At 35.4% G+C, this 11,281-nt stretch overlaps 2 protein-coding genes across 2 annotated transcripts; both read right to left on the reverse strand.

Annotated features, from left to right (window-relative positions):
- Positions 1-232: 232 nt before the first annotated feature.
- Positions 233-1,071, reverse strand: LOC132036168 (peamaclein-like). The gene is made up of 2 exons (XM_059426436.1): positions 838-1,071; positions 233-583 (listed from the first exon to the last, which is right to left on the reverse strand). The coding sequence occupies exons 1-2, from the start codon at positions 923-925 to the stop codon at positions 399-401; spliced, it is 273 nt and encodes a 90-aa protein (XP_059282419.1). The 5' UTR covers positions 926-1,071; the 3' UTR covers positions 233-398.
- A 1,337-nt stretch (positions 1,072-2,408) lies between these two features.
- Positions 2,409-8,379, reverse strand: LOC132047558 (protein DWD HYPERSENSITIVE TO UV-B 1-like). Its single transcript, XM_059438586.1, has 12 exons — positions 8,322-8,379; positions 7,209-7,251; positions 6,997-7,063; positions 6,353-6,606; positions 5,897-6,242; positions 5,789-5,815; positions 4,966-5,658; positions 3,971-4,411; positions 3,553-3,747; positions 3,323-3,379; positions 2,991-3,053; positions 2,409-2,873 (listed from the first exon to the last, which is right to left on the reverse strand). Exons 1-12 carry the CDS (start codon positions 8,362-8,364, stop codon positions 2,760-2,762), a joined length of 2,343 nt encoding a protein of 780 aa, XP_059294569.1. The 5' UTR covers positions 8,365-8,379; the 3' UTR covers positions 2,409-2,759.
- Positions 8,380-11,281: the final 2,902 nt, after the last annotated feature.

Consider the following 11,281-nt stretch of genomic DNA (forward strand, 5'->3'; position numbering starts at 1 on the left):
CGTAGTTTCAGTATCTAAATAAAGTTTATTAACAAGTCTAGGGGCTATCGATTTATTTGGCTAAGAAATAATCATGAAGCAAGGGCATTATAGTTGATAATTTCATTTTTCTTTCCCTCTCTCTGTTTCGTAAAACTGAATATAGACAGAATTGGAAGAATTGCTCAAATGGAACACTCCAATGAAGTGAGAAAGAACTCTGCATTAATATTCAAAGCAAGTACAAACGAAAAGGATCAAGTGGTGCTTGATATATTTGAATATTACTTAATTTTCAGAAAATAAAAGAATATGAAAACACTAGAGTACATTATTAACTGGTTGGGATATGCATATCAAAATGGAAATTAAATAGGGATGAACATTGAGTAGAAATAACACCAGTGGAGCATTCAAGTTCAAGGGCACTTTGGTTTGCATTTTGAGTTGAGCATGTCTCTATAACAAGGACACTCCGACTTGTTTCCATAGTTCCCGGAAGGCACACATTTGCACTTATTGCAGCATATTCCACAATAGGTTAAGCAACGTTTTGCTATTCCTGCTTTTTCACACCTCACTGCGCACTTTGAATCGCATGAACCTACACCACATAAATACATCAATCAATTAATTACCATAAAATACTAATTAACTACTCCGACAATTTAACTTCTATACATAGACAACAAATTTTAACTTTTGGTAGCAAAAACGGTATGATAAATGACATGTTACATATACTGTTAAAGCCTTATTGTTGAATGACAATATATCGGTGTATATAAGTTAAACCTTTAGCCAGCTAGCCTAGCTCGAATGTGTGTACGTGTGAGAGGGAGAGTTGACAAGTCTTACTTGGGTCGTCATAGGCCACGGCTTGTTGAAGGAAAGAAGAAAACAGAACAAGTAAAACAATTAGCAAAGTCATCACGCCAAGCTTCATCTTGAAGAGTAAAGTGTAGGCTACCACTGGTCTTATGGAACTAAATTGACAAACAATTAATCACACAAAGTACACAACAATTTTAATTTGATGGCATTGGGCAAGTGCAAGTGAATGAGTATTTATAAAGGCACCTACTTAAGAGGTACAAATGACAAGTAGGAACGAGGAAACGAGCAAGTGATATGTATTCAATGTTAATAATAGCGTATTAGGTGGAGGCCATGTGGCAGGTATGTAGATAACAGTGGCAAAGATCGATGTAGGGTAGCAAGAGCCAAGAAGTGGAGCCAAGGGAAATGGAATCTCAAAAATTGATATTGTATTTATTTTTAGTATGTTCAAGAAAAAATGTCATTTTATATACATTTAAAAATAATTTAATGTCAAATTTTTTAAATTTTGTTTAAATCCCTAAAATAAGTGTCTCCCTTCCTTTTTAAGAGGTATATATATAAATGCCAAGTAGGAACGAGGAAGCGAGCAAGTGATGTGTATTCAACGTTAAGATAGTGTGATTAGGTGGAGGCCATGTAGCAGGTCTGCAGACATCAGTGGCAAATGTGGATATGGGGTAGCAAGAAGTGGAGCCGAGGGAAATGGAATCTCAGAAATTTGTACTCTTGGGGGTCGTTTGGTAGGAGGATAAGTTATCCCACGTAGATGGGATTGGGTGGGATAAGATGGGATTACTAATCCCACCCTTTATGTGGGATTACTAATCTCACCTTATCCCACCTTTTATCCCATCTACATGGGATTGGATGGGATATCAAAAAAGTTATCCGACCAACAAAACATAAGATTAATTCCAATCCCATTGGATTAATAATCCAGCCCATCCTATCCCTCCTACCAAACGACCCCTTAATGTTGTAAAAGATGAATGCCGACAGTCCCTTATTCTAATGTCGCAAAAGAAGGTCCGAAGTAGCTGCAGCCTGCGATAGGTACAAAGATTTCGATTAAAAATATTTACGTTTAGTTGTTGTTTTCTCTGCGGGTGCTTAACACCAGTATAACAAATATTTTAAGGCATCACAGAGTGGCGCAGGCTGTCCTCAGCCACTTGCTCTTTTTTTTTTTTTTTTTTTAATTTCCCGCCCGATATTTGATACCCTCATTGGAATACGATTAAATTCAGGTTCACACTGCGTAAGTCCCATTCGGGGAAGCTTTCCCTTCCAAGATTTTTCCATACCTAGGAATCGAACCGAGAGGCATCTGATTAAGAGAGGAGCAGCCCATCCACTGCATCACATCTTTTATAAGTGGTCGCTTTTATGTAATTACTTATTTCACTGATAAAGTTTGGAAGTGTACACAAGGGTCAGTGGCGAAACATTCAACGAAGTGATGCCAATTTGCCGGAGTTTTTTGCATTATAATTGTCACATTTTAATTGCTCGCTTGCATATATGGGAAAAAAATTATAGTTTAAATTCTCGTCCAAGCTCCCAAAGCCAAAAAGTGGGAAAAGAACTATTCAAAATTAAACTTGATATATAATTATTTACGAGCAGATTGAACCACATGAGTGTCTATATATGCAGTATCTTGTATTTGTTGAAGCACCTAATCTGCAGCCCTGCGGCCAGCTACGTTTTCTCTCTTCCAAAAGTTCTCCACTCCTATTTTTTTATATTGAAAATTTTGTCATTGCTTGGTGTTTCATGTTGGAACTAAGCAGTAAATTGACATTCTCATTAACTAGAGAATCGGAGAAGCAGACATGGGATCTCTACGTCGACCGATAGAAGTTGCACTAGCTGATCTTTGTTTTTTAGGCAAGGCTTGCACGGAGATACATATGCACAAAATCTGAGCTCCTTACTCATTTACACACAAATTTGCAAGATGTGAAATTCAACCTCCATGACCGTAAGAACTGGAAGTCTTCCCTCTCGGAATCTTCATCATTGCATTGCCCTGATTCTAGCAAATTGACCTGGCAAAACATCCAAGTACTTAAGTTTAGAAACTAAGGTGATTTTAAATAAAAAGAAAAAGACAAGGAACAATGATCATATGAACTAAAAAAAAAGAGAAGGAGAATAAAACTTACCTTAATGATGTCTCGTCTTGAACTGGGACGAACATAGGATGCTAAGACAGCCATGTGAAAATGCTGGTTTTATGCAAAGGAAAAAAGAGTAAGAAAATTAAATTAAATAAGCTACGTTTCAAAAATGAACACCACATATTTTCATGCGTTTGTTTCTTTTTCTTTTCTTTTCCATAGCACCTATGATACAGATTTTCATATAAATGCAAGGAGCAGTACTTGGAATGTGCATAACGAATTTCTAGTTTCAATGCATAGACAATGAAATGGAGTAAATAGAGGCTAAGGTAGCAAATGAAGATTGGCTAATTTACTGCCACCACGGTGCTTACTCTGAAAGGATCACTTCTCAATGACTGCACCAATATTGGACTCTCCAATGCCCTGTCCTGGAAACAAAGAAACAAAGCAAAAGCCTTAATACCGCAGCCAACAACTAGTTAACCCCACATATGTCAACACTATTCCTTTAAAAAAAATATGACGGAACAGACAAGAAATACAATTAATATCAGAAAGAGGGAAAAGGAGAAATTAATAATATTGTTCTTGGGAGTTTTACCTCCAAATAATAGTCCCTCAGTCGCCTCCCTGTTTGAGCACAACAAATGCGGACAATTGATTCATCACTGCTTCCACTAATGACATAGTCCCTTCCATTCATATAATATGATCGTGTATAATTATGAGCGCTCCCTGTGGAAGCTATACCGAAATCTGTCTGCTGCCTCCCATCTACAGACAAAAGTTGTTTCACCTGTACCATAAAGACAGTATAAAAATCAATTGTAAATCCATCTACAATTAATCACCTCTTAAATAGACCAAATTCAACAAGTTAGGATTTTGTACCAAAATTATTGCTTTTGCATGTCTAAGAGGGACCACAAATTAGACCTTTAGTTTAACTTGTTAATCCACTAGCAAGCAAATTTGGTAAGATAAAATGAGATGCTTAGTAGTTGTATTGATTAAGATACCTCATTGTCTACAGCCGATACCAGCAGATACAGGTCGTCCGGGGAGAAACAAACCATCACGTTTCCCCTTGAGCTCGAGGTTGTATAACAGGGTTGATTTGGTGTCTGCCTTAAATCCCACAATTTGACATCACGATCGAATGATGAAGTGACTAGCAGGTTTGGAGAGTGATGTGCAAATTTAGCCACATTAATGGGTTCTTGATGCATATCACTGAACAAATGCAAGCGCTTGCCACTACAAATATCATATATGGCAACTTTCTTTGAATAACCACTCGTAAGAAACTGATCATCTGTTGAATTAACATGAAGTGAAGTCAACTGTTCAAATTTATCAAACACAATAGGGCTGGAACTGCTAGAACCACTCTCTGCCTTTTGCAATGTGTCATTGATGTCATACAATCTCAAAGAGCCACTGTCAGAACCGGCAAGGAGCTGTTTTGTGTAAACAAAACATAATTCATCAGCGGTTCCAAGAAAAAGAGTGATGAAGATAAAATGGCAAATATTAGTACATGTATTTTGGTTATATACAGCGCAGATATCATGACTTTTAACAGAAACCTCATCTTATATGATCAATCTACACAGCAAAAAAGCAGGAACATGCTACTCGACCATATTAGTTTGCAAGGATATAAGGGTGTCAATAATTAGACATCACGTAATTCATTTTCAGCTAGGAGTCTCAGCAAACTTTTACTTGCATGCGATGGATATTTTTCAGCTAGGCGTCTCAGCATACTTTTTACTTATGGCTAAAGGCTACCCCTGTAACAGTAGGAAGGGGGTTAAATCCTGTTAAGGTCATCATGTACATATCAAGAAAGGTATAGTGAGTCGGTTTCTACAAGGTCCTTGAAAATGAAAACAGTACTTAAAGAAAGACTTTAGGCCATGATACAGTGACCAGACTTGAAAAGTGCAGCTTTAATATGATCCATCAAGCAACTATAATCTTAGTCACACTAGTTGAGAAAACAGCATACCTTAAATGGATTCTTGTTGAGCCAACAGAGGCCTAAGATGCTATTAGTCACCCCAAAGAGTGGATTATAACTAAAAATATTTCCAGCATCATGGTTAACGACAACCACCTCCCCATCCAAAGTTCCGAAAGCCATCAGACTAGGATTAGTGGGGTGATACTCAAACTGTCGTGGTCGGAGGCTCTCATTTCCTTCTTTGATATCATTGCTGATATTAGATATTTTATGCAAGCAAGGAGAAGCAGATGAACCAAGTTTGGCTGCACAGAGGGACCTTGAATAGAAATGTGGAATTTTCCTACAAGAAACTGCCTCCTTTATCCTAGAGGATTTGTTGTGGTACGCATTACCTCTACCTGTTTCACGCATATGCAACACACTTGCAACGTTTTCTTTCTGCCGACGTTTGTATGGCAGATACTCATAGTACTGCGAGAAGACAGTATTTGCCATTTCTCTGTCTATTTTCCTAACAGGAAAGTTATCTAACACTCCTAGATGAGGCAATGACGCAATCATGTATTCCCTGTAGTGTTTCTCATAGCAGATTGGTGAAGGATGCCAAGAGAGATACATCTTCGAAACAACTGAAGTATCTCTCAGTTTAAAGTTTATATCCTCAGCACAATCATCTCTCCCTTGAACATGCATATCACCAAAAGAAGCCTGATACATATATTGAAGAATATAGGTCTGAGATATAAGAAGCAAGTAAAACTTTAGTCAACAAGTGCAAGCATAAAGCAAAGGTATAGACCTTAAGTTGAAAATGTGCCAATTTATCCACTGAATCATTGAGTGAGTTGGTTTATGAATAATTTGCCAACAGAAGCTGGACTGCCAGCGCCATCTGCATACGAAATTTATAGTCACATTTCTGATTAAATATTTTGTGGTTGCTGTCAAAGTCCTTGCGTGAATAACCTGATTAAGTTATTTCAGAAACAGGAAGATTTGTCATCTTACTGGATGATGCAAGACATGGCCCAGTATCTTTGCAACATATGCAATTTTGAAACCTTAGTTCTGTCAAAGAAGGAAGCCGAGACAAAGCTGCACGGGTTGTCCACAGATCAGCTATTCTAGTTCCACACATGGAGAGGTGCACTAATTTTGGCATGCAAGTAAAGCAATCCTTCTCTAAGCTAGTGAGAGAAGAACAAAAATCTAGATTGAGGGTGTGTAACTGCATGAAGCTTCCAGCCATATTCAACTTTTGAATCTCAGTAGACCTCAGCTTTAGCAATTGGCAATTCAAACCACCCTGAAAAAGATCCCTGCAGAGACCAGAAATCAATTAACAAGTTATGATTGTCAACTTAGATCTCTCTTTTCCAAAATTCGTCATTTTTTGGTGTTCAATCTTCACAATAGTTTTCGGGCATACCACAAGACATCTTTTCTAAATAGAGTATCCTGAAATTCAACAATTCGGACTGTTGAATTGACCGCACGTATTAACGATACCACAAATTCTTGCTTCACAACCGATTTTGACGTGGAAAGTATGTCTACTGCATCAACATTGAAAAGGTGGACCTTAAGCAACGTATCGACAAGGGGCAACATCTCATCATCTTCAAGCTCATCAAGTGAAACTACTAGAGTGCTCTTCTTTTGAACTTTTTCCTGCATGCTGGCCTGAGAAAGGTAACCAAACTTTTAATGATCCTGGTCAAATTTGATTCCTCAAAGAAAGAACTTTTTACAATATTAACAGCACAAGAAATCTGTTCACAAATCACAATACTAAATAAGATTGTTGTATGTTGCACGAGTGCAGTAAAATTCCATCATTAGATGTAAGTGTAGTGTTACATGACAAACCATCAGTTCACTAATATTTAACCTATCCTGAACATAAAATGAACGCTCTCATTGTCTAGATCTTACGTCAGCCAGAAAGAACTAAAGAACAGATTCAGAAAGAAAAGGGACTGGAATAATGAAAATTGCTTGGTTAAGATACAGTATTTCGTTTTCATATATTAGAGGAGAGTAACTAAAAATATAAAAAATAAAAATGACCACCTTGTAAAGCTGGGATAGAACAGCAGCATTGGGCAGGACCTCATGCAGCTTGCAAGAATTCAGGTACCTAGTAACCAAAATAAAGAGGCACCTGACATCAGTAAAGTAACAGGTTTCAACAAGCTTTGCTAGCTAAGAAAAAAAAAAAAAAAAGGAATATGAATCACCCTTCATTCTATTTGAATCAATTTCATGCCAATACTAAAATATACCTTATGCTGAACAAGAAAAGAAGAATCTTTGACAAAAATATACCTGGATACAATGGAGGAGATGTCAAGAGACATGGTCAGCAATTTTTCACTTGTGCAAACTAAACTCTGAGCTAAAAAAAGGTACAGACTGTCGATGCTAATAATGCTCAAGACTTTAAGATAAATGGGTTGTTTAGTGTGTGAACAGTAAGTGAAATGATTGGAGACTTGAGAATTAAGAGGCGGCTATAAGTAGAGTCACTATTCAGCTATTTAAATTAGACAACATACCAAAAAGGATAAGCACTGACAAGCACATAGCTCGTATCATTATTATCTTGCTTCCTTTATTTTTTTGCCAGTTGACTGGATATGAAATTTAAAAAAGAAACAAAAAAATAATAATAATATATATATGATCTAAACTAATAAAAATTTATATCTAAACTAATAAAAATTTATAGTTAAATTTTTTTAAAATATAATAATACATCATGTTTTGTATAAACTTTACTAAAAGAAGTGCACCGCATAAAATAGAACAAAAAATATGTGATGATATTTGACTATACATAAAATCTATATAAAAATGACTAACATTGAAGTACTCTCTAATCTCTATATATATGTATATGACATAACAAAAATATTATTAGTATTTAGTGATTTTCAGCATATTAGGATTAAGAAGTTTTGAACTAATCAGGCAAATAAAATAAAAAATCAAGTATCCCATACAAATGGAAGTTGTCTAAATTATTAAGAGATAAGCTAAGTAAGCTACACACAACTTATATTATCAAAGCTTATCATAATACTAATCAAAGCTGAATATGAGCTTCACGTATCATTGTCCAAGCTAAAGATCCTTATCTTGTAGCACACTATGTAGTATTGTCCTATATTGACTTGTCCACAGAGTAGCAGCTTTTGGAGTATTTGAACTTCCAACCTGGACAATGATCTCAAAATCTTGAGAAACCTAAACAAATTGAGCATACAAGTAATAAATAAAAGAAAAATTTAATAATACCATTTCTACAAGTAAAGATTCCCGTAAAGCTAAAAAAGGGTGGTAGGTAGTGGGGATAAGAATAATAAAGCTCCGTACAACCCCACCGATTTAAATACCTTCAAGTGGACCTATGCAGAAATTTCCTCCATTTCTGACCATTATCTGATTGCCGATGGTAAAAATGAAAATAGATCCGAACGGCCAGCCCGATAGACAAAGTATAAGAACTTCATTTCAAGGGTTGTGGCGTAGAAGACACTCTATGGTGTCATTTGTTGCATGGTATAAATTGTATATTAAAACAAAATTTTTAATATATATATATATATGATAAATTTATACCTTATATCAAAAAATTATAATTAAATCCCACAGATAAATATAATAATATCCCACTTATCATGTTATTTTATCCCATCTCCTACTAGATAAAATAGTCCCAACATATGGATAAATTAACAAAATTATAATTTCGGGATAATTTTTAGCTATACCAAATCCATATCATAATATAAGCATTAATACTTTGAATTACATGAAGAGACTAAGGGGCGTTTGGTAGGAGGATAAGTTATCCTATATAGATGATTGCAAATGGGATAAGATGTTTTCAATCCCATCAGGCAAATTAAAAATCTTATCCCACCTTTTATCCCATCTACATGGGATTGGATGGAATATCAAAAAAATTATCCCATCAACCAAATATAGAATCAATTCCAATCACATTAGATTAATAATCCAGCCTATCCTATCCCTTCTACCAAACGACTCCTAAAGAATCTGCTACTCTAATTCTACAAAAAGATAAGTGAACCTAGATTCTATTTTGCCTATTCCAAATTTCACTGTTTCACTTTGCCCAAGATGTTTTGGATAAAGCATTCTTAAAAAGAAGTTTTTCATTCCTAATGCTTGAAGCTAATTTTCTCAATATTTATTATTACGATTTTGTCTAAAGCTCAAGCAATTAAAGAGTACATGTTTTTTTTTAAATACTTATTTTTATTACATAGGGGTAGGGATAGGGGAAAGGAAAATGAGAAATAAGAGCTAGAGTTTGTTAACCTCACTATATTTACATGTTTGTTACCTAGTATATAGAAATTTCCATGTTTGTTATTCTTCTTTTCATGCGTCAAGAAACTGAGATGAGAATTGAACCTAGGACTTTTATTAAAGTATGTGATCATTTTAATGCTATATTAACCTTGGGAAAAGTGTTCAAAACACACTTAAACTATGGCCAAAGTTGCCATAACACACCTAAACTTTTCGAGGCACTATGACCCCCAGGACTTATTTTTTGTGTATTATCTATGCTTTTTTCAAATGGACAAAGTCATCCCAATTCATTTGAGTGTATGCACACGCTCCACTACAGGAAATTTGATATTTAGCGACCACTTCTAACGAAGGAGATAAATCCGGTCGTTATAAGTGCACTTATAGTGACCAAATTTTTTTCCAATAAGAGCTAATTTTTCTTTCAATTATCGTGCCTTTTGCTTTGTGCCTTTTGTGTTGAGTTTGTGAATTCAAGAATTTGTGCCTTTTTGCTTTCCTTTGTGTTGAGTTTAAAAGATTTAATTATTCTTGAATTTGGTATTTTTTCCAAAATTTCAAACCCAAAAAAACTCCATTTTAACGACCAAATCAAATGGGTCTTTTTCGATATTATATAGGATTTGTGACATTGTCGACATTGAAAACATGATTAATCATAGTGGATTAAGATAGTAGAACCGATCCAAAAACTTCATTAGGGACGTCGAGTTTCGACTTGAAGCTTTCGCTATCCGGGTCTTCAAATTAGATTTGATGAATAAAATTCTTGGTTTTGCCTTTCCAAATTTCAACTCAAGCATTAGAAGATGTTTTGGATGAAGAAAAGAGAACGACTCCATTCCATGAACTTGAAGCTTCGAACTAATTTTCTTGCAAATTTATTATTTCGATTGATATATCAAAAGAACCGAAACGTCGAATTAAAGAAATTTGGTGATGTTTGGTTGAGATTTAAATACATTATTTTCAAATTTCAGTCCGGAGTTCTCTATGAAGAAGAATGAAAAGGAGAAATAAGAGATTTTGGCGAAAGTTTCCTGTAACACACGAACTTTGTTATGACCCCACTATACTATTTTTTTATGTATTATTTACACTTTTATATGAAATCTTACGTCCTCAAAGAGAGTAGATTAATCGCTTGTACACGTCACCATATAAAAGCGTACAAAATACACAAAAAATAAAGTACCCTCCGCAAAGTTCAGGTGTGTTATGGCAACTTTGGCCATAGTTTGAGTGTGTTTTGAACCCTTTTCCCATTAACCTTAGTGATTACTTCGTTTAAAATTTTATTTAAAATTTTAAGTTGGTAAAAAATTATTTTCTTTCCCTAAGTTTTATTATTCCACATATGATTTTCAATGGTCGGACCTAAAACTTTTGAACAAAGGTTGAATTTGTATACAGTAAAAATTGGATATATGCAAGACCGATGAGATCGGAGACCGGAGATAAAAAGAGACAGACATGGTCATCGAGTCTGCCCTTAGAACTGATGGAATTGCACCGGCTACAGCTGACCTGAGACAAGTGAAGCAAATCTGTTTGGTCCGATATCTCCGGACCAAACTCGGCATCATAGCCAGTCCGATTTCTCTATGGCCGAGTTGATCGTGGCCGTTAGTCCGGTTTATCAGTTACAAAATTGCCACCCGTCAAGACCATTCTGCCGCATTGTACTGCCAATTGTACAGGTGTCAGATCGTACGATCCAACCTTATCCTTTTAGGGTTTTCTTTATTCTAAAAAGACTTTATGTTGTATGCAAGGCCCATAAGGCAAAACTATAAATAGGGAGCATTTCCCTACTTTTAAGGGTTAGCTGGTTGGAATGGAAGTCAAAATATTATTTCTCTCTTTAGTCCGAATCTGTGGAGTATTATTGTTTAGCTTCACTCTTCTAATATCATTTTACTTAATCATTCATAGCAACATATGCAACGTGTTTATCCAAGTTATAATGCATATGTTCATATCTACAAACCATTGTATACGAATATCCACA

This window comes from Lycium ferocissimum, chromosome 2 (assembly GCF_029784015.1).
Source record: "Lycium ferocissimum isolate CSIRO_LF1 chromosome 2, AGI_CSIRO_Lferr_CH_V1, whole genome shotgun sequence".
Lineage (NCBI taxonomy): Eukaryota > Viridiplantae > Streptophyta > Magnoliopsida > Solanales > Solanaceae > Lycium > Lycium ferocissimum.

Bases quoted from the DNA above. Each gene is read 5' to 3' on its own strand.
- LOC132036168 (XM_059426436.1), bottom strand. From the start codon at position 925: ATGAAGCTTGGCGTGATGACTTTGCTAATTGTTTTACTTGTTCTGTTT. The intron at 584-837 runs GTAAGACTTGTC...TATGTGGTGTAG, and splicing joins CGTGGCCTATGACGACCCAA to GTTCATGCGATTCAAAGTGC.
- LOC132047558 (XM_059438586.1), bottom strand. From the start codon at position 8,364: ATGGTCAGAAATGGAGGAAATTTCTGCATAGGTCCACTTGAAG. The intron at 7,064-7,208 runs GTATATTTTAGT...TTTGGTTACTAG, and splicing joins CTTTTCTTGTTCAGCATAAG to GTACCTGAATTCTTGCAAGC. The intron at 4,412-4,965 runs GTATGCTGTTTT...TACACAAAACAG, and splicing joins TCAACAAGAATCCATTTAAG to CTCCTTGCCGGTTCTGACAG.